General features: G+C 41.0%; 1 protein-coding gene across 2 annotated transcripts in view; it reads left to right on the forward strand.

The window, feature by feature from the left end:
• Positions 1-23,631, forward strand: part of Golim4 (golgi integral membrane protein 4) — an 84,216-nt gene that overhangs the window by 41,903 nt on the left and 18,682 nt on the right. Inside the window, exons 2-12 of one of the 2 annotated variants that reach the window (XM_032898232.1) lie at positions 1,638-1,712; positions 3,034-3,083; positions 4,831-4,884; positions 6,447-6,597; positions 9,462-9,544; positions 10,308-10,391; positions 15,019-15,180; positions 17,829-18,131; positions 19,093-19,340; positions 20,155-20,237; positions 21,664-21,773. In XM_032898232.1, coding sequence (XP_032754123.1) covers positions 1,638-1,712; positions 3,034-3,083; positions 4,831-4,884; positions 6,447-6,597; positions 9,462-9,544; positions 10,308-10,391; positions 15,019-15,180; positions 17,829-18,131; positions 19,093-19,340; positions 20,155-20,237; positions 21,664-21,773 — 1,403 coding nt within the window. The remainder of the gene's footprint in view (positions 1-1,637; positions 1,713-3,033; positions 3,084-4,830; positions 4,885-6,446; positions 6,598-9,461; positions 9,545-10,307; positions 10,392-15,018; positions 15,181-17,828; positions 18,132-19,092; positions 19,341-20,154; positions 20,238-21,663; positions 21,774-23,631) is intronic. The other variant, XM_032898233.1, reaches the window with a different exon arrangement.

Consider the following 23,631-nt stretch of genomic DNA (forward strand, 5'->3'; position numbering starts at 1 on the left):
ACATAAAGACTCTATCTGGTCTTATCTTTAACACTTATGAAATGATTATGGAAATATGGGTTTCTGTATTCTAATGAACTGGAAAAAATGCTTGCTTGCAGTCTCTTCGAAAAGACTTTTCAAGTAAAAAGAAATAGGGTAATAATTATCAGCAGTGGATAAACAAAATGCATATCACAATTACTAGTATAACCTTTCCCTTTTCCTGCCTTGTCCCAGCAATCATTCAGGGTAGGGGTTTTACTACCAATGTAGGCGACAGAGGAAGGAGAGCAGCAGTCACTAGTAACAGAGGCTGTGACTGAGAGGTCAGAGAGGGAAACAGACAATGCCTGCAGCAGCAGCAGGTCATAGGGAGAGGGAGAGGAGAGGAGTTACTGCGATCCTGACAACATTGGCAGCAGCCGTTTGTGTGAAGACAGTTCTTGTGTTGTATACAGACAGCTATTGACCAAAGATGATGGAATTATATATAGCCAAAGGGTGCTTGGGGCTGATCAAAGAATGGAGTAACAGAATTGGCTTAGCTGGCTGGAGAATGAGAGCATAGTTGACATAAAGCTGAGTGAACAGGAGTTGGAGGATGCATCTGAAATTGAATTTATCCTTTTCTCAGCCCTAACTGCTGCTCACGCTGCAACGGAGGCTTCCGTTCCCAGATAAAGTCTGGGAGACATTTGTTGGTTTCTCAGGCTCCTCTAGGAATTAAGACAAAATCAAAGACCCCTGAATTTTTCAATAGCTTTTACCTGTACACGTGGCATTGGTTTGCTGATAATTGTATCTGATCTAGTCTAGTGTAATAAATCATATTTCATTCACTCCAAGGTGAAGTGTCTTTCACTTGCAGCTTCTGCGTGCTGCAGATATATATCGCTCAGGGCATTAAGAGCTGTGGTGAGCTATGTTCCCTTGTTCTCTCCGCATATCTAGCTTCTTCCTTTCTCCCCATGCACCTGGCTTCTTCAGAGCAAAGAAGGCAGGAAAACCTGGGATAGACAACAGTTTGCTGTCATGGATATTGACCTGACTCTTTGTGAGCATTTTCTTTCAGAAGTTTTCCATCCTCTTTTTTTTTGTGCTTCGTTTATGTGTTGGCTCAGATACTCTACCCATGCACTGCATTGCTTTTGATGCCAATTGGTTTAACTCACACTGGTTGAGATGCAGAGTGCACTGGCTTTTCCAATAAGGGATCTTGAGAGGGAAATGCTCTCTGATACTTACCAGGGGAGTTAGAACAGGAGATGTGGATGAGCGAGCAACTGCTTTGTGGCCTGTTATTGAAGTCCTGCAAGTAGACACATGCATGTTACCTGGGAAGACGTATGCTGGACCTACTAGAGACACAGGATTAAGAGGGAGCAGAGGAAAGAGTTTCTAGCTAACTGACATGTAAGTGTTTGCTAGGGTGCCCACCCAGAATTATGCCTAATTACTTGTCTATTTTTGTGCATATTGTTTGCACAAAATCTAGATCTTTGAAAAGATCTATCTGCTTCCTTTACCCCAAATGTGAAACTTTGTTTTTATTTTAATTGGAAGTGAGCCCTATACTCTTTTATGTTTTTAAAATTGCTATTAATTTTACTCTGGACCCTTTAGTACTCTGACAAATTTAACTCTTTCTCTTCCAGTTGTGTATGAACACAGATCAAGATTAGAGAAATCTTTGCAAAAAGAAAGGCTTGAACACAAGAAAGCAAAGGAAGGTAAGACCCTGTGAGCTTGTGCCTTGATGTTTCCCCCTACCCTTCTTTGATGGACCATGTACTTGAACTACAATGCTTTTTGGTTATGTATTTTTTGTTGTCTCACAAATTTGCCTGAAGCCAGTGCTATAGGTGGGCAGAAAAAGAGCTGTCAATAAATCTGTTAGGCACAGTGCAGACATTTTATGTAGTCTTGGTAATGGGGAAGTAGCCTTTTCTTCTCCTGTGGGAATTCAAGTCAGATAGCAAATGGAAAATGTGTGAGGTTCATCACCAGGTCATGACTCAAAGACCTTCATCTCCTTCAGTCCTGTAAAGAAGCATCTGTATTAGAGGCTCCAGATTGGGTTTAGAAGCTCTCCCTTCTGTTTTGGCAGCCTTCATGGGACCATATAAATTAATATATGACTTCCTTTCTAAATATTACATAGGTGTATCACTAATGCATCAAATCTCTGTTGACAGCTTGGGTTTGGGAAACCATTCATTGTTTAGAACATGACCCAGCCCCTGGAATCTTTTGAATGAAGCAGCCATTACTATAAGTGCACGAAAAATTTGACTAACACAGCTGTTCAGTTAGAAATTGCCACCTCACACAGGCAGGCAGTGCTACTGAATTTTGTCAGAGCTTTGGAAGCAAGCATCCACTCTAGATCCTGCTAACTGGAAGTTATCTCCATTCTTCATTCTTGTTTATTCATGTTTTGTGATGCATCTTGGCATTTAAACCCTTGCTCCTTTGGTGAGTGTTGGGGGATGAGTGCTGAGTCCTATGTAATACTCTCCTGACTCATAGGTTGAACAGACTTAAAACTTCTGAGAAATGCTTTAAGACTTTGCCTTGTCTTCCACTGCAGAGTGATTTTATAGAGCCATCTAGTGGGTAATGAAGTTTTCAGAGCATTGAACATGACTTGGATGGCTTGATTGTCTTTTCAGCTCCTGCAGGAATTTAGTGGGCCCTCTAGTGGGTAGCCATAGATCACCCTTGTCTCAACTGTACCCGCCTGCCCCTCCGGTTCAAAGGCAGGTTTCACAGAGATATTTATTCTGAGTATGCTATTGGTCACTCGCCATGGCTTCTGGTGATGCCGGGTTCGAAGACAGCAGGAAAAAGTGGAAAACTCTAAGCTTTGTCATCTGTTTTCCAAAGCTTTGAGTGGTAAAGTGAAACACATAAATCCTTACGGCTATTGATTTGAACTGAAACCATTTTTGTAAGTCTGAGTTAAGTGTAGCATTTTTTTCCTCAGAGATGTGTAAAAGTTTGTATGTGGGTTAACTTATACTTTACTTTCTCTATTTTTATCTTTCCTAGATTTCCTTGTTTATAAGTTAGAAGCACAAGAAACACTGAACAAAGGAAGGGTAAGGCTTTGTTCTGTTATGTCTTTCCTTTTGTTTTCGTGATCTTTGAGGGAAATAAAATAGAACTGCAACAAAGTTTACTGTATCACAAGCATCATAGAGTGGACGTACATTTTGCTCAAAAAAAAAAACTGAAAAAACGGAGAGGAAAGCTTGTACTCATTGTTTATTTAAAACTTACCTTTTCTTGCTTCTTGACACATTGCTGATGACCAGTGATAAACTGAGGTAGCTTCTCTGTGACACATGAAGATGTTTGGTTACATTTGGTTACTGATTGCATTTTGAAGCAGGTTCTCATATATCCAGGAAGACTTCAAAATCATTGAGTAGCAGAGGATAACTTTGAATTCCTGATCCTCCTGCCTTTACTTTCCTCATGCTGGGATCATAGATATGTGCTCCCATGTGTGCCAGCAGGGAAGCCAGTTTTATTCCCTCTCCTATTTGCTCATAGTGTCTTTTTTCTCTGACATGTAAGACTTCTGTTTGCTTACAAAGTACTATCGACCAGGAGAACTGTCTCAGAGTTTGCATTGCATGAATCTGAAGAATGAATTATGCACAGAATGAGTGATGTTGCCATTTAAAAATATTTTAAAGTTAAAATTGGCTGGAGAAAAGCCAGTCTTTGTCTTACACTAGAAAAATGTATGAGTGTTAGTTGAATAAAACATTAGTGTTTAGTAATTTCAAAGCTGAGGAAAGTCAGTTCTTTGAATTGCATGAAAGACATTTTTGGCTTTCAACTCTAACTTGCTTTTAAAAGCCCCAACCAGACCTGGGTGCACACAATTGTGTATTTTGTAGTATAATTTCTTTATAAACTAAAAAAAAAAAAGAAAGAAAGGATAGCAGGGGGTAAAATGATGACCCAGGAGTATAGTTTATTTTATGAGCTATGAGAAGAAAACACAGGAGTTCCCCTGTGTGGTGACAGCACAGCGGGGAGTGCTGTACAAAAAATGAATCAGCCTAGAGAAGGGAGTGGCAGTTGAGGAGGTTGGAACCAGGAGGGATGTCTGGACAGCTGCTCCCTTATAGCACAGGGATGTTCTAGAATGTGGGATCAGCAAGGAGACTTCAGCTAGGGCTCAAGCTGCATTTCTCGCTTTGATTCTGTGTAAAGCACTGGTATTGGTTCTGCTTTCTCACTGTGGTGATACAGTGCAGATTATGGGAATACCCACTGAAGTTTCAGAAAGAGCAGCCTTTTGATTCCTTCCTTAAGACAACATGAACTTGTGAGGTCTGCTCTTAACTGATCCTCTCACCTGTCCTGGATACTAAAACCCATATTAGCCATACACAGTGACTTTCAGAAGTTCACTGAGTATCTGGGCCTCTAAGCTTCTTTGGATTATGAGAAACAGAACCAAACAATTCTAAGAATCCTGTCAACCTATCATTTTATGATTCCATGTCTAATCTTTTTATTACTCAGAGCTTAGGAACCCAGGAGAAAATTGAAGCCTCATTTCCGCTGTTAAATAAGAAATGGGACTTCTTAGAGGGTGGCTCAGTGGTAGAGTAATTGCCTAGCATGTGCAAGGTCCTGAGTTCAATCTCCAGTACTACTAACTAAAATGTAAAAGAAATGATCCTGAAGACATGCTGTCTCTAACACAGAATTTATGTTAGCTTGCAGAAGCAAAAATAAAAATCTTTTACTAGGGAATGAAGCTGTCCACAGCAAAAGAAACACATTGCCCAGCTTTTTGTTTATTTGGTTTTCTTTTCTTTACAGCAAGATTCTAATAGCAGATACAGTGCATTGAATGTCCAACATCAGATGCTGAAAGTAAGTAACCTAATTGTCCTTCATGAATGAGGAAAGGAGCAGGTGACATTTGAACCTGTTAATAATGTTTAATAGAATAAAAATGGAGGGTTAGAAAAAGGTGACTTGGTATATATTGTCACAGTTATCAAAAATTATCAATTGTTTTAATACCTCAGCATGATTATTATGTTTTTACAAAAATGTGGTTAAGGTATTACCTGCTTTTTTAATATAATAATTGGTTATATATGGGTTAGCTATTTTTAAAAATTTGTTCTCTTTGATGTCTTTAGAGTTTGTGGTTTGCTTAGTCTCTCACAGTGGTGTTTATTTTACACAGACTGGAGTGTGTAGAACTCAAAATCTTTGTGTTTCTAATGGCTAAGAGGTGTACTTTTAGCTACTCGGAGATCACAATTTATTGTTTGAATATTTTCTTTCCTTGGGCCTTGGGAAAAACTCATTCTCAAGTGTCAAAGAGAGATCAAAACCGCAAAAAGTAAGAGTCATTGATTCTGTCAACCTGATAGGCAGTAACACAGCTCTCAGCACCATGTGCAAATCCACCCATGGTCTCTGCCCCACATTAGCCCTGGGTGTTAGTTTTCTATCCCTTCACACAATAGGGCACATACCTTCCACTGAACCTAGAACCTCTCTCATCTTCAACAATGTAGTACTTAAAGCAAGCCATCCTTTCACAGAAACCATTTGGAGACTAGAGTTTAACAAACTTGTAAGGATGGTGTAGAGTTCTGATAAGTAATCAAATAAATGAAAATTCTAGAAACAATTCATTACTTTCCCCAGTGGCAAGATGGTCACCTCTGCCTCTTCATTTCTGCAATCACTCTCAAACTGGGTCACTAGAAAACTGAAAATCAAAGAAATGTTGAATAAAGTGGTCCTTTGTGGTCAATGGTCTTGCCTTTGAGTATTTTCCAAATACCTACAAGAGAATTGAGTGTATATTGAATATAAGCAGACTTTTTCTTCCCATTATTTCTTTGACATTGTAGTCAATATAGCACCAGTGGTTTGCGTAATGTTTATCTTAGGAAGAAAAGCAATCTCAAAGGGATCGAAAGCATGGTGGTAGAAATGTGCAAATACTGTACTGTGAAGGGTCTTGAACATTTTCAGATTTATCTAGAGTTATCCTGGAACCTCCCATGAATACTCTAGAGCCTCGATCTTGCTTGTTAACTAGAGAAAATACACAAAGTAGCCATGGTCATATTTATTATTACCTTTACCTCCTTCCTATGATACTTTGACTACAGGGAAATAGCTTCAGATTCCCCACCCCGTTCCATTGCTTGTGTTAGCTTCCTACTCATACTGATATTTAAAACCAAGAGGAGGTTTACATTTGAACACGATCTCAAACTACTCAGTTGAAAAGTTAAGGGAATGAAAGAGACAGACAAACAGAACCCAACCTTGTGGAATGAGTCTGTCCTGATTCTCACCTTCTGATAAGAGAAAGGCCACTCGGTGAAGGAATATATGCTCAAGTGTCAAGAGGTAAGTGCTTATGTGGTTTAGAGAAGGTGTCTGTTCAAGTGCCCATCTTTCAGAGTCAGCATGAGGAGCTGAGGAAGCAGCACAGTGACCTGGAAGAGGAACATCGTAAGCAAGGGGAAGATTTCAGCAGAGCATTCAACGACCACAAGCAGAGATACCTGCAGCTTCAGCAAGAAAAGGAACAAGAACTTTCCAAGCTCAAAGGTATTAGATATGGCCAGAGCTGCCTTTGTACACCGTTTCAGCAGGAGCACACACAGGGCTGCGGTGCTGACCTACCTGAAGGCTATACATTCTTTAGTGCTTTTAACTTTAATAATCACACTGAATAGCAATCGCTCTTGTGCATATTCTACTCATTATTTTTACTCTGCTAATTTTTGTTTCATGTAAATGGTGCTTTGCCTGCACATGTGCCTGTGCACTACAAGCATCCCTCAACCCCCTAGAGGCCCAAAGGATGGTTGTGAGCTGACTCATGGGTGCTGGAAATTAAATCAGGATCATCTGGAAGAGCAGTAAGTGCTCTTAAATTCTAAATCAGTTCCTTTCTCATTATTTTTAAAGCAACATTCACATTTAGTAAAATTTTAATTATACATACATACATACATACATACATACATACATACATTCATACATACACATACACACACACACATACACACACACACACATACACACACACATCAAAACAGAACTACAGGAACTAGAAGGACACAAATCCGTGATTTCTGACTACCAAGGTATTTCAACCTCAGAGCTTTGTACACAGGACAGAAGTGGAAAAGCGGAAATACAAGATGCTATAGGGAACTGGTCATCTGTAAGCAAAGAAATTACACACATACACATAAAACACACATGCACACATGCACACACAACACTTAGAAGAGATAGAAAGCAAAAAAGAGTCATAAGAAGCAACTTTTGGAAGAAATTTCTTGAAGGGATCTGAAACATGTGAGTATAGAAAGGGCCTGGACACTCTGATGGCCGCTTTCCATGCTTGTACTACTGTTTGATTAGAATAATTGTCTTACTGTAGTAATTGCTGTCAGTTACCAACTTGAATCAATCCAAAGCCACCTGAAAAGATCTCTTAGGCGGGCCTTTGAGTATGCACTTGATGGTTTTCATATTTGGGTTAGTTTAGATAGATTGGCCTAATAGTAGACAGCATCACTTCATTGAGTCCTGGGCTGAATGGAGATGACTGGGAGAGTGAAGTACAGGTATCCCTCTCTTTCTGAGTCTTCACTGTGGATGCAGTGTGACCAGATGTCTCACGTACCTGCGGCTGTGATTTCCTAAAGGGATGTGCTATGACCTGGCCGTTTGGACTAAAACCTTCTGTCCCCCAAGCTGCTTTTGTCCTGGTATTTTATCACAGCCACGGAAGTGGAAGTAAGGCCAGACTCTAGATGAGAGACTTAGGCTATAAAGTTGAAGCATTTTGTGATCAACGAAGGGACAGTGGTGGCTAGGGACTGTGAGTGCAGGCATGTTTGGTAGCTTCATGTGGTACAAAAGGTGTATCTAGATCACCCCTCTCTTAAGGAAGGCTGACAGCATGGAAACCTATGTAATTCTCTTTATCATAATGACTATAATAGCTTATGACACATTTCTATAATGTATTAGGACCAGGTGAAACCCTTCTGCTGGATGGGTTTACTGAATTCTCATCACAAACCTGGAGGCAGGCAGGCCGGTGTCTTGCTTTACTTAGCCTATGGAGATCTGGAGGCTGATCAACCCTTGCTGGCCGAAACCCAGAGAACTCATGGAATCCACTGCCAATAAGTTTGAAAGTAAAAAATCAGGAGTAGCTCATCAAGATTAGATTCCAGGTGTTTTTGTTAAAAAGCCCCATGCAGTTTGCAGCACACAAAAGGTCCTTGTGACCACTGGTGTCCTGTTTCAACTTCTGAGATAATCGGCTATGACATGAAGGCCGGATCTTATTTTGTTCTTAACTTTCTCGCCGCACGTGCAATGATAAATCCTGTGCCCAGGTGTCCACAAGGGGCAATGAGAAAGTAAAACGGCACTGAGTGTGGCGAGAGAAAGGAACTGATACTCTGTGATGCTTAAAGTCCCCTGGAGAGATGGAGCCTTGTTTGCAGAAGTATCTTTAGATGGGGACCATTTGCCTGGCGCAGTCCAGATTTAGGTAACACCTGCTGTTCCAGCTCGGGTATTCATCATGCCCTGTTTCTTTCTACCAATCATCGCTTCTCACAACATAAATTGTAAAATCATCTTGTGCTATGTATTACCCTGCACTCATTGGCCTCATGCTGACAGATATTATTAGATCTATTTTTAAACAGTGATGAGTGTTCAAAAATGGAAAAGTCTACGGAGGCACATTTTTCAGAAGATCACCAAGTTTATAAGTTTGAATACTGTTTAACATGTAAAATACATGTCATGATAGGGCTTCTAAAAGTAGAGAGATAGATTTGGAATTCTCAAGAGCAAGCTGGTACCTGAATGGGGGAGTTTGGGGAGGGATATCACTCTGACTCCACACTCTCACATTCTAACTGGGGAAAGATCTCCTCAGAGTTGAATTTAGATTGACCAAGAATCCAATGATAGGGCTACGAAAAAATTAGAGGTTATCATCAAACAAGTGGGGTTTCTATTGTCTCTAGTACCTTCTGAGGGGTATGAAAATTATTGATGCTATGAGAAATAATGTCTCTTCTGTTCATAACTACATTTGTTTCTGAAGATCCTAAAATCCGAGACCACCTGTCCATCGCATTCAATCCCAAAGGATTGTTAATTAACAGAAATGTTTAATTTTCAACATCTGTATGAATAAGTTGTTTACTTAATATGGAAAGTATAGACTGTTTCCAGAGGCCAATGTCCCGGGTCATTTTGCAGCGAGCCTTTGATCCCATGTTGTGTGCCATAGGATGCAGTCTGGTTGCCTTGGAATATTTTACTCTTAAAGTTCAAACTACATCTTTAAAGAAGTTTTCAAGTTTCAAATTATGGCCTAAAAACTAGAGAGTTCTCAGTATTTATGTGTGGTTGTTCTTACAAAACAGAAACTGTATATAATTTGAGAGAGGAGAATAGACAACTACGAAAAGCACACCAAGACATTCACACACAGCTTCAAGATGTCAAGGTAAGATGAATCAGATGGTTGGTTCTGGGGCGTTTGTCTCCTCTACTTTGCAGAATGGCTTCAGAAGTCATTCGTGGGAGCTGGAGAGATGGCGGAGAGGTTAGGAGTGCGTGCTGACCGCTGTTGCAAAGGAGCCGCAATTGGCCCCTAGTACTGTAGCTTACAACCACCTGTACCCCCAACTCCAGGGAACCTAATGTCCTTGTCGGTCCTCTGTGGACACTGCACTCACATGCATACCTCTTGACCACACACACACACACACACACACACACACACACACACACACACACACACACACACACGCATGCCAAACACACACAATTAAAAAATAAAAATAAATATTTTTCTTTTTAAAAATTCCCTCCTTAATTGATCTGCTTTGCAAACTCATCCCTGACATGGGCTGTGCATTCCTGGAGTATACTTGGTACTTTTACCACTTTGTTGGCATAAGCTAAATGTGCCCACACCTGATGATTTCTGTCGATGCTGAACTCATTATCTTGTTGGATAATTACACTGCAAGGTGGTTTTTCCTACAGAGACTAACTTCTAGTGAAAGGTGTGTCTGGGGAGCAGGGCCGTTTTGAGAGATTTTAGAATCCTCCATACATCGTACCTATCTCCAGTCATTTTTCAACTTAACAGATGCTGCTATCCCTTCCATCAAATGAGCAAATGACATTTGGGTGGCCGCACCAAAGAGTTCTGTTTTGTGACTTTAATTTAGCTCAACGGTGTAAACTTCTTTTTTGTGTAGCAACAGCATAAGAATTTACTCTCCGAGCACGAACAGCTTGTAGTGACTTTGGAAGACCACAAGAGGGCACTGGCTGCTGCGCAGGTTAGGAGGGAGCAGCCTTTGTTGGGTCCTTTGGAAGTCGGCTTCCTATTTCCAAATCCCTTCATGCATGTCGTTTCTGACAACACAGTCTTCAGAGAGTTATGACAGCACTCCTAATCCTGGGGAAAATGCATGCTTTTCAAAGTCACCAAAGAGACTACTAAATAAACTCTTCATTGCTTTTTATACATAACTGTATCTGCCTCTACTAGGTCCTCCACAAAAGATTCTTAACTCACAGTGTGACCTGTGAATCTGGACTTTTGCATCTCTCTGACCTGTGTCAACTCTTGGTAAATTAGGTATAGGGTTTGTGATGCTGACTCCCTGAATAAATCGTTCCCAGATCTTTTCTTCTCTCTGCCCCTTATTCCCAGCATCCCAGCCTATGTGCATACTCCTTTTAGAATAAAGTTTACATAGGGCTGTCCATACTATAGACTAGCAGAAGGGTCAGTGGAAAAGAAAACCAAGAGTCATGATCTCCATTTGTTCAGTGGATAGAACAGCTCCTGGAATAAGCCATTCTCTTGGTATATGTCTGTTAAATGACTAAACAATCAAAACAAGCTGTGGAGAGCTTGGCAAGGTGACATCCAGATGTGGACTTTACAGCTAGAGAACCAGAGAAGTAAGACTGCCTGGCTGACTCCCTCGGTCTTAGCTTCAAAAAATTATTAAAAGCTGTAATACATTGTGCTCACACCTATTTACATCTCTTTCCTGACTTCTGTTTGCCTTTAGGGGACTAGGCTGTTTGTTTTTACATTATAAAAGGAATTCATTGGCTTTGCAGTTTTCTAAGTGCGTTCTCACATTACAGTTTTCTTTAATGTTTTAAGTTAATCCTTGATGGTTTCATATGTATATGTAATATATGATGATAGTCACCCGGCATTTCCCTCTCAAATCCCCTTGGGCCACCAACCCATCCCCTTGCCAACTTCACGTCCCCTCTCCCTTTTCATTTTATCTCACTGCACCCAGTTTGCCACCTATATGGACACGGGTTTGGGTCCATACACTGGAGCACTGGAAACCTAACTATGGCTACAATCACAGAGAAACATGATTATCCTTCTTCTGTCCGCCATCAACCACCCATAGCTTCCACAGTTAGAGACGGGGCATTGTGAACTGTCCCTCCTTGGGTACTTTGGTCAATCAGGTGTCTGTCTATTTTACCTTATATGAACTGATTATTTCTAAGCCTTGTTGCGTTCCGAATTTTAAGGTTTGCCAAGTGTTATTTGAGGCTCACACAGTAAAAGGTGGGAGGCTGATTTGAACACTGTGTTGCAATAGCCATAAATATTACCATAAGCAACAATCTGAAAATGTGCAGAACTAGAATTAAAATCATTTCTTTAGTGAACCGAGCCAATTCTGAAGTAGCACATGAGTGGTCCTTCTGAGCCAGCGTTTGAGGTTTCTGTCATTATTCCATGCATGGTTGTGAACACATGTGTGTCAGTGGAAGCCACAGTCACTCCTCAGGTCATCTTCCACTTTGAGACAGTCTCTCATTAGTCTGGAACTCCCTGATCCCAGTCAACCCCAGGAATTCATCTAGTTTCCCTTCCCCAGACCTGAAAGAATTTTGTAATAGAATAAAAGATAAATGTGTACAAAGAACCTATGTACCATGTTCTATTTAATTATTTAGTGTATTTAACTGCATGTATAAACAAGAAGTTTGAATAAGAGATTGATAAAAGGTCTGCCTTTTGAGGGTGGGTTTCTTTTTTCTTTTTTGGTCTTAATATTTATTCTATAACTAGCACATCCTTTTATTGCCTTAATTAGAGCCATATGTCTCTATTAATTTGGGCTGAGCTAACAAAATACCATTGACTGGTGGCCTGGACACAACAAATCAATCACAGTTCCAGAAGCCTGGAATCCTAAATTGCAATTACGCTGCCTACATTTAGATTCCTGTGAGGACTTTTATCTGGCTTGGTGACTCCTGGAATCTTGTATTGTCATGTTGTAGAAAGAGATTGAGAATGCTTCCTGGTTCCCTCTTATCAGGGCACTAACTTCATTTATGACAATTCTACCCTTAGGACCTGAGTATCTTATAATATACGAACCTTTGATCTGTGGTTGGTATCAAAAAAAATTGTTAAATTTCAGATATACAAATTTTGAAGGGTACATACATTAAGTAAATAACATCATATCACAACTTCATGCAAATCTCCAAGAGAGGGAAATTTGTTCTTTCTGGTAATATGGAAAAAAAAAACTCTTATGAGATTCTTTGTTGATAAATCTAGGGCTTATTGATGGTTCAGTGGGTCAAATGCTTGTCACATGAGTCTTTCAACCATACTTTGATCCCCAGAATCCACCAGAAGTGGAAGGAAAGGCCTTTGATACCCACAATGGTACTGAGGGCAGGCAATCTCCCCGCCTTCTCTCTCTCTCTCTCTCTCTCTCTCTCTCACTCTCTCTCTCTCTCTCTCTCTCTCACACACACACACACATACACACACACAAACACACACACACACACACACACACCCTTTGGCAGGCACTTTAAATTTTAATTTTAATTTAAGATCTAAAACAAGTTTTTTTGTTTTTTTTTTTTAAAACAGTATCATTTCTGGAGTGGAGGGCATGGTCTCTACATCTTTTCATATGATCCTTGGTGTACAGAGAACCACATCTTGACTACCTTCATGGATTGCACACCTTAGAGCAATAGTTCATAGCCTTCCCAACGCTGCACCACCTTAATACATTTCCTCATGCTGTGGTGAACCCCAACTATAAAATTACTTTTGTTACTACTTCATAATTGTAGTTTTGCTACAGTTATGATTTGTAATGTAAACATCTGATATGCAGATGGTTTTAGGTGACTCCTGTGAAAGCGTCATCTGAGCCCTCCCCCCCACCCAAAGAGGTCACAGCACATGGGTTGAGAATCACTGCCTTAAAGGAAGAGAATGGATGAAACTGAGTTTTATGTATCTCTCCACCTAAGACCATAGCTATGTGGATGTCACTTGTTTTGTTTTGTTGGTTTTGTTTTTGGCTTTGGTTTTTGTTGTTCTTGTTTTTGTTTATGATTTTTGTTTTGTTTTTGAACTCCAAAGTTGAACACAAAATGTTCTGATTAATTTCTGAAGTACAGGCCACTGCCAGTTACAAGTTAAATTTTCATAGAAATTATATGCACGTACTGCTCTGATACATATTTAGCCAGCTCACATCTTCACTTTTTGGAAAGTAGAAGAGACAAAACAGAACTGGGAAGATGACTCAGACAGTATAGTGCCTGCCACAGAATCATGAGGACTAGAGATTGGATCCCCAATCCCTACAGGAAGGTCAGATATGGAAGCATATATAATCCCAACAGTGAAGATTGGAGAAAAGACAAGTAGCTCCTTGAACCCATTGGACAGCTGTCCTAGCTGAATCCGTGATGAGAGGCCTTGTCTTAAAATAAAAAAAGATAAGTAATGATAGAGAAAAGCCCGTTGATGTAGACCTTGGGCTTCCACATGCACAGGCACGCATGTACACGCACATGTATATGCACATAATCTCATAACCTGTATGTAGATCAAAGGTGGACACAGCACCACACACATACAAGCACATATTAAAAGAGAAGAAGAGATAAAAAAAGTGCTTCTCTCCAGGCATGGAAGTGCAGAGGTTCTATGTAAGTTCTATTTACACAGTAATTCTGGTTTTAGAATAAGAGAAGTAGTGTACATGAAATGTGTATACTGATTCTGTTAAAGTTATTGGTGTATTTTCTACCTTTCTAGCTGTTTGTTTAAAAAAAAGACACACTCCTCTTTATCTCCCATAGCAAATATACACCCATGCATGTCTTATATTAGGCTGAAACTCAAACGCTGCTTTGTCATTTAAAGCCGAAAGGACATTTGGAATTGATGAATAAAAACCCAGATTCATTTTCTCTGTTGTTTTGCTGATCTCTGCTACCTCAGAGCACAAAATAGAAGGCAATCTAGAAAGTAGCAAGTAAATAAACATATTGGAGCATAAGTCACTTAAGGAGAAGCTGAGCATAGATAGATAGATAGATAGATAGATAGATAGATAGATAGATAGATAGATAGATAGATAGATAGATAGATAGATAGATGACAGATAGATGATAGAGAGATGGACAGACAGACAGATGATAGAAAGATAGTGTCCATTGAAAGCTGTAACCCAGGACATACTGTTAATGGGTCTCAAATTGAATAATTATGTAAGTCTTCAAGTAGGTTTTTTAATGTGATAAAGCATTGATTACATAGGTGCCTTTTAATAATGATGTTTATAATAGAATGATTGACAGAGTTCTTATTTTGTCTCACATAGCCTGGAAAACTAACATGTCTTAGATTTTTTTTTAAGTCTCTTAATTCTGATTCTCATTTGCATGTGCTCAGAAGTAGTCAAGCATGTCCAAAGAGGCAGTGCTAGTGCATGAAGGCAATCTGCTACTCTGCTAACAAACTCAAGTTTAATGCTTTTCTGCGTCATCCAGTGACCCTAAAAGCCCACCTAATTGACTTAGGAATGTTCTTTTTTCTTCTTCCCTCAAATTGTGCGATTTTCTCTCAACTGTACAATTTACACGCAGACTCAAGTTGCAGAATATAAACAGCTGAAAGATACACTGAACAGGATTCCAAGCTTTCGAAATCCTGACCCAGCTGAGCAGCAGAATGTCACATTTACCCATGGGACTCACCCTCCTCAAGGTTACAACGTAAGAGAGAAGCTGACAGGAGAGCTACAAGAGGTGAGAGGTTTGACCTGGGGATTCCTGGGGGGTGAAGTTCCCTTCCGGTGCAGCTGTCCTCTGAACTGTCCTCTGTACACCCCACATTTCCTACCAAACAGATTCCTAGAAGTTCTGAAACATTTGAATCCCCAGTAGGGTATGTTAAAGCACAAGCTTCTTAGCCACAGCTCCACTTTCCAATTCAGTTAATTCGAGATGTGGCCTAGGGATTTGTATTTCTAACCAATTCAGCTAGTCTGGGGAACACATTGATAATTAAAACTGTAGCGTTTACTGGAAAAGAGTTTTCTGGCTTTGTCTGTATCCATGTAAATTTACTTGTATTAAAGGAGCTCTGGTATCTGAATGTTTGAAGGTGAGATAGTTCTTCTCTCCTTTGAATAGGTAACAGATTTGAATAGCATGAGACTATTATGTGGCAGCCCACTTACATATTAAAGCTAATCGAATAGAAATTGGTACACTTCTGCTCTCATATAGAGCACACCAAATCATACTAAAATGTCTTTGTAACCTGGTCATAATTCGCTTTATTCTTATTCTTCATGAAAATCAAGACATGCTTGAGTATGTTTTGTAAGTATAACCTCGCCAGTGTGGTCTTGCTTATCATTAATTCTTACAAAGTTCCTTGTGTGGACTGGGGAAGTGGCTCAGCAGGTGAAGGCCCCTGCTCTCAAGATTAACGGCTTGAGTTCATTTCACAGGATCCAAATGGAGGAAGGTAAAGAGTTGTCCTGTGATCTACACATCACGCTGTGACAGGCTTGCAGTAAATGTTTGAGAAGTTTTGTCTGCAAGTGGCTAGCCACCTCATGGGGATAATGAAGTCAACATGAGTTGAGCTTGCAATATGAATGTTTTCAGCATGAACAGCGCATTCCTTCATAAACAGGCTCGGGGTTCTTGCAATGAGGTTTTTGGTGGGGATTTATATCCAGCAATTCCGACAGCACGCTAGGAGAACAGGCCTGTCATTTGATTCTCTGCTCTGTTAGTATGACTTCCAGCTTACTGGAATCACTGTCTAATGATTCAGAGCTTGGTTTGCTCCAACTGGGAGTGGGAGATAGAAGTTATCTGCTCTAACCTTTCTCACAAGGACAGAGTGGGGATAAATGGCAGGTGTTTGAAAGCCCTTAGAGCCCTTGAGGAAAACATTTTCTACAACACAGTTTTATGGCAAACTTGCCAGAGGACTTCGTCAAATGTACACCTCTAGAAGGTCTCAGATATTCAAGGAAGAACTTTTGTCCCCATGCCATGCTTTACATTCTTGACTTTTACAAGAGTGATAATTATCTCCCTTCAGAAGAGGACTTCCCATTTAAATTCGCCGATGGTGTGGTCCCCTAGGCATCTCAATTATAAGAAGTTAATCTGACCACAGAAGTACCTTTTCTTGATGAAGAAAAGGGAAAAGGCACCACAGATTTTCCTGTGAGTGTTTCATCCTCCAAGCTAATAGAGATTAAAGAAAGATTGGAAAATATGACTTAGACTCAACAGATGTACAGAAGATGTTTTCTAAAAGTTTTTGTTTCCGTGGTTTAGTTTTCTGTTTTGACAGTGTTTATCCTGTCAATTTATTATATATTATACTAATATTGTCTATAATTTTATTGTTTATTATAATAAATGGACAGACTGCTTTTGGTTTACAAAACGATGAAACAAGACTCACTAATATTTGATGGCCTGGCAAGGTGATTCAGTAAAATGTCTGCCACAAGCCTAGGTTGAATCCAACATAGAGGCCAATTTTTATGTGGGGTGTGCCTACAATTCTAGTGTTGGAGAAGGAAAGGCAGAGGATCTCAGGGGCTCACTGACCAGCCAATCTAGTCTAATTCATGACCCTGGAGTCCTCACAAGGGACCGTGTCTCAGTTCAGAAGATATAGGCCTCCTGAGAAATGTGACTTGAGGCTGGCATCATGCTCCCACAAGCTTCTGCATGCTCCCACACGCTCCCACATGCTCTCCCAACATAAACAGCTATGTGTCTGGGCACTCACAAGCACACTGGCTGGCACAAATTGAAATGTAACAAAGAATATTTTGTGTCTTGCTCAGCTAAAACTATTGTCTACAACCATGGATGTCCATTAGTAGTGCGAGCCCCTTCTGCTGACTAGTAAGTGAAGCTAATGAAAAACCTACCCATCTCTTCTTCAACTGAGTCTTAAAGCTTATCCCAGTCCTTTAAAATATCTGTTGAGAAGAAAACTGACCTTAAAGCAGCTTTCATAAGCATCAGGATTGAGGATTTCCAGTTTCTATTTTTTTTTTTTTTTTTTTGCTTGTTTTCCTTTCTAGTCTAAGCAGAGCTGGAGTCAGATTGCCTTTGAGGGACGTGCGTTCCTAATAAATGGTTACTGGTAGGCTTCAGTTTCCTGGTCTCTGAGCACTCTCTGAGATAAAATTTTGCCTAGATTATTTATGTCTTTGGGTGAGATGACACAGTGAGAATGAAATAGCTCCCTCGCACCTCTCTTCCTTTTTAGTCATGGCTGTGTATATTTCTAGACTCCGGGATTTTGCTTATGCTGTAGCCCTTTAGATGTGGTAATAGAAGCATAATGTCACCACATTTGAAATAGAAAAGTGTCATGTCTTATGATGTGCTTGTCTTGAAATAACAAGGGGCAGCAGAACCATGACTCGATGCCTAGAAGAATGGAAGAGAAACCTTTGTCATCCATGCAGAAGGAAGCAGGATTTCAGGCTCTAGAAGAGCAGAACCAAGTGGAACCCAGACAGCCAGAGGAGCGTCAGGTGGAGGAGGAGCACAGGAAGGCACTGGAAGAGGAGGAAATGGAGCAGGTGGGACAGGCAGAGCATCTAGAGGAAGAACACGACCCGTCACCAGAGGAGCAGGATCGAGAGTGGCGCGATCAGCGGGGACAGAATGCAGCCCACCTTCTGGATGGCCGCCCTCAAGCTGAGGTGCATGGGTGCTCACTAGAAGTTCTCTCTGATGGGGAGCTTGGCTTTAGTTTAAAATACTAATAAAAGAATAATAATAGCAACAGTAATAGTAATAATGATAATGATACAATGGGACTGTGGGGATGGTCAGTCAGTGAAGTGAAATCTGGATGAACTCATTTTGATCCAAAATGCTGTGTACAAAGCTTGGTGTGGTGGTAGGTTTCTATAGTCCTGCACTGGGGAAATAGACAGGTGTCTGGGGCTCACCAGCCAGCCAGCCTAGCCTGACAAGAAAGCCCAGGTTTCAGAGAGAGACCATGCCTTTAAAAGCAAGGTGAATAGTACTTAAAGAAGGACTCTTGAAGCATTCACACACACACACACACACACACAAACACACACACACACACACACACACACACACACACACACAGTTTCTCCCTCCTCTCTTTGTCTCTGTCTTTCTATTTCTCCTCTCTCTCTGTCTTTCTCTCCTTTTCAACTCTCTTTCGTTGTCTCTGTCTCTATCTTTAATCTCCTCTGACTCACCAGTATAAGCTGAAATTTGACATTTTCTTTAGCCTGAGACTGACATACATTTTTGGAGTTAGCATCCTTGGGCCTTTATTCCTAGACAAAGCCTTAGCCTCACACATTGTGCATTTAGTGTGGGGTTACCAGCTTGATTGAGAACCTAAAAGCATGAATTTAGTTAAGGTTGGAACTGATTTCTTGTGTTGTGCCCTGTAGTATTGGAGCAGGAACACAGTGAAAGGTCACCTTCCAGCTGAGAGGTCCAGAAGAAGACCGAGTCCTTTCAGAAAAAGCTAGAAATTACAAGTTCTTAGGCTTTTATGTACAATTGGCATTTACCTGATATAAAGTGTTGAGAAGCCGTCCTGCCTCCTGAGTTTGTCCTGCCAAGCAAGTGAAGGGTTTAACCCTCCTAGCTCAGCTTGAACCTTTTCTATTCTAGGTTGAGCATTCAACCAAGGCAGCTACAAACTTCCGGTCCCCATATGAGGAGCAGTTGGAACAGCAGAGGCTGGCAGCAAGGAGAGATGAGGAAGCCCAGCGGCTGAGAGAACATCAAGAAGCTTTGCACCAACAGAGGCTCCATGGACAGTTGCTACGACAACAGCAGCAGCAGCAGTACCTGGCCAGAGAGATGGCTCAGCAGAAGCAGGCAGACCATGAGGAAGGCCAACAGCAGTACCAGCTAAGGTAGCCTGCCCCTTTCCCTGGTGGGTGTAGACAGTCCTTCCTCTGTTGTCAAATCAACAGAGGACATGTACGTGTAGTGTATGGCAAGAAGACAAACTTATATTGCCCATGGAGACAAGATAGAAAAAAAGTTTAGGGAATTAAATGCTAGATACTTACTTTTAAGCATAATTTTTGTTCTGTCTAAACACGATACTTATCAGATAGTTGTCAGTTGAGAAGAGGGCTTGGTTATAAAGGACTTACCACACAAATATTAGCACTTAAGTTCAAATCCCCAGAATCGATGCAAATCTAAGTACAGTGGCATACAGTCTGGAATTCTGGGCTAGTTCATCAGGATGGGAGATGGAGACAAGGAGAATCTCTAGAAGTTTTCAGCCAATCAGTGTGGAGTACGTAACAGCAAACACCAGAAAGTCAGGCTCTGAGTCAAACATGGTTGAAGACGAGGACACCATGCAGGGTTACCTTCCGACCCCGTGGTATGCGCTGCTGCATGTTGGTGCACCTCTCACAAAACTTCCGTGCACACACATTGCACACTCCTGTAAAATAAAAGCAAGCAGCCTCAAAATAGCCCAGCATCTGCAGTTCTAACTTAATTTCATCAGGGAATGACTATTTATTTTTTAAAGGCTTTGAAAACATAGCTGGTATCACGATTACACTTTATTATGTGTCTAAATCTCAGAAACAAGTTATGGCTTATTCTAAAAGCTGAAATCTTTATTTATTCCTGTCTTGAAAGATAAATGACCTTTGTCAAACTGTGCTGGCTGATTGTTTATCTCCGAATTTGGGTCCCTGACAGGCAGCAAGCTCATTCTGATGCTGTGGAGAATGATGTCGCACAGCGAGCCGAGGACCAAGGAATCCCTGAAGAAGAGGGAGGTGGTAAGACTTCTCAGATGATGCCTCTTCAGTCAGACTGCTTGGTCATACCACCCTATAGCAAGCAGCACATTCCCTCGCTCCAACAGGCTGACTCCATCCCTGAGGAAATGCAGAAGACAGCTCTGACTCATGCTAACACTGTTGCCACACTTGGTCTGAGTGCTGGTAAAAACATACACCACTACTGAAACCTGGCCACGATGGTGACTCTTTCCTACATAATTCTTACCTCTGCTCAAGGCTCAGATCTAGAGTGAAAAAAAAATGTAGTAAGCATAGGGATGAATTCTGTTGATGAAGGATGCGAGGACAGGCTGATAAGTTATTCTCTACCAGAGGAATGAACCAATTCAAGTCAAATTACAGTATATAAAGGCAGGGTGCTTAACAGTTGTTTCTGACAACCAGTCAATCTTTAGGAAATTTATGTGTTTACTACTTAGCTTGGGAATCTCCTACTCTTGTTTAAATGTATGTACACACACACACACACACACACACACACACACACACACACACACGGCAAAAATTTAGTATGAAATTTATCAAATGATGCTTCCTGTGGAGATGGAGCTGAAGTTAACTCTCCTTGGTACCACTAAGTCTTACGAGTGCTTGATTTTTCCAGAAAGTGTCTAAAGAAAAGCAAAGGTGCACACTCCATCGGCAGCCGGTTGTGGTATTTTATAACCCTAAGAGTCAGGAAAGTGTTGCATTTATGTCCCCCATGGGTCACTTTAACTTCTTCTACTCGTTGTTCATAAGACTAAGAGCTATTTGCTCCCTTCCTGTTTAATAAGTCCCTCTGAGCACTCGGAGCTTGCTAGCAGGCTCCCTGCTTCTTTATTGTCTGCAAACTAAATAAGTCTCTGTGTACTTAACCCTCCATCTTAAGTCTTACTCGTCAAAGGATTTACAATTCTTGTGAGCTCTTATAATTCTGTTAATCTGAATTCTTTTGCCCCCTCAAAGACCAGTAAGTAAACTCTCTCTAAGCAATTTAAGCATGGGATATGTTTTCTGTCAGCAGTAAGTTTGCTTCTGAGTTCACAGTCGTAGTTGTCCCTTTAGAAATGTCCTAATCTTGGAAAACTTTCTTTTCTCCTGATGTTCAATAGCAAAAGAAAAAAAAATTACTTCAATTTTTTTTTTACTATGCAAGTTTTGATTATTGTTTTATATCCGGTGGGGAAAAGCCAGCCTCTACTATAAATATTCCTTTAAGGGGGGTTGAATGGTACAGTTATCCATCCCTTTGACATGCAAAAAAAGGGACAGAACTGTTCAGGAAGAAAACAACAAACAAAAGCCAAAACAGATACATACGTGCCAGTATCTGAGATGGAGGTGCGATAGATAGACTATAAAAGAGGAAAAATCCTGCCCAATTCCCACAGGACTGATTTTGCTTCCTTTGCTTTGTCAGCCTATGAAAGAGATAACCAACGGCAAGATGAAGCTGAAGGAGACCCAGGCAACAGACAGGAACTTCATGAACCAGGACACCAAGAAGGTGACCCAGAAGCTGAAGCAGATGTAAGTGTTCTCTTCTGGTCCCGAAAGTTAGTAACTCACAGGCAGGCAGAACCAAAAAAGGGAACAGTGCCTGACTCCAGCTCCTGGCTCCTGGTGGGCCTTCTCATCAGACAGAGGAGAGCATCTTGTGTAACTCTGAAGGAAGAAATCAGAATCATTTAACTCCAAACCATGAGATAGGGTGTTGGGGAGTGGCAGAGTTCCTGCAGGAATCACACCTAGCAAGGAAACAACCACAAGGAAGTCAGACTAAAACATGGCGCAGTCAGCCTTGGTCAGTCAGACTAGATCAGAACTTCTAGAGAGTTCTTATACACAGTAGAACTTTGGTGTGTGGGTGGAGGCGTCTCCATGTGACAATTCTCGTAAGCAAGCTTCCGCCATGGCTACACTGAAATACTCTGGCATAATACACTGCTATAGGAAAGCCCCTGAGACCTTTATCATAAGAATTAGTTCTGTGGACTGAGAAGCAGTGCTCAGGGCTCAGCTCTAGAGAGAATAAATTTGTAGTAAGCATAAGAATGAATTCTGTTGATGGAGGATTCAAGGGACAGGCTGCTAAGTTATTCTCCACTGAAGGAATGAGCCAATTCAAGTCAAATTAAAGTATATAAAGGCAGTTTATTGGGAAGCCATTTTATGACAGGTTCACTGGTCCCAATAAACCAGGCCAGTGAAGTTGTCATGAGGAAGAGGACAAAGGAAAGGGGCAAGAGAAAGAGCATGTGCGCACACACACAAAGAAAATGTAGCAGGGGGAGAAAGAAAAGAGAAACCAAAATGTATAGATTATAAAGGGAAGAGCTTCTGGGAGAGGGAAAGCCCAGCTCCTGGGCTGGAAAGTTCTGTGTAGAGGGCAGAGTGTGCCAGCCATGCCCTATAACAGGTTGGGACTGAAGGATGCTGGGAAAACCTGAAAGCCGTGTCCACTTCAGTATAAAAAATATATACCTTAGCCTTTGGCCTGCATCTGAATCCCAACACATGGGGTCACTTAAGGATGAGTTTCTATTCTCTGAAAGACAAAGCCCAGGATTAGTGCCTAAATAATTCTCAAGGTTTGGGGGAACTTCAGCAGGAGGCTGACTCCTAATTGAATAGCAAAGAATCACTAGGTTATGTGAGCACATAACTCCAGCATTCCAGACCAGGCATCCCATTCTTCCTTCCATTGAAGAGAGCAGGCCTGTGTGCTTAACAATTCTGGTTTCCCCAGTGAGTACTGGGGGCTGTGCTTTCTACAGTGGGGGTATGAGGAGATGGACTGGAGGTCATTCTTGGGATTAAAAAGAGCATTAACTTTGGCATCTTTTAGTCTGATTAAACTTTAACTTAGAAGAGCAAAATTGAGAAGTATTGAAAAATACAGTGACTCTTAAAGATGAAGAGGAGGGGACAAGCCAGCAAAGAGGTTGGAAAGGGGACAGGGGAAAAAACTTCATGTTTGTTGAGCATGTTATGTGGTCTGTTGGGTTGTCAAGTGTGTCGTGCTTTTGTTCCATGCTTTGTGACCATCCTAATAACAATGAATAAGGATGTGTGGCTTCAGGTTTAAAAAGAGGTTATCAGGTGCCAAGATGGTATACACAATTGAGACTGCAATTATGTAGATGCCTGGTTAGTCTTTGTGTTGACTGGAAACAAGACCCCTCACCTCTCAGGTTGGTCATTCTAGGTCCTTAGCCCTACACAGGTGAATCGCAAGCAGTTGTGCAGTAGATGCAATCTCCTGTTTTGTGTAAATGATGTTTGCAGTCTACTTTAGCCCTCCTATCAAATACTGCTAATAAATCAGTACATATGTTGCGATGACAGTCAGTCCCTGAGCTCTGTATAAATTGAGCCAGAAATTGTT

The sequence above is a fragment of the Rattus rattus genome, chromosome 3, assembly GCF_011064425.1.
Source record: "Rattus rattus isolate New Zealand chromosome 3, Rrattus_CSIRO_v1, whole genome shotgun sequence".
In the NCBI taxonomy this organism is placed as follows: domain Eukaryota; kingdom Metazoa; phylum Chordata; class Mammalia; order Rodentia; family Muridae; genus Rattus; species Rattus rattus.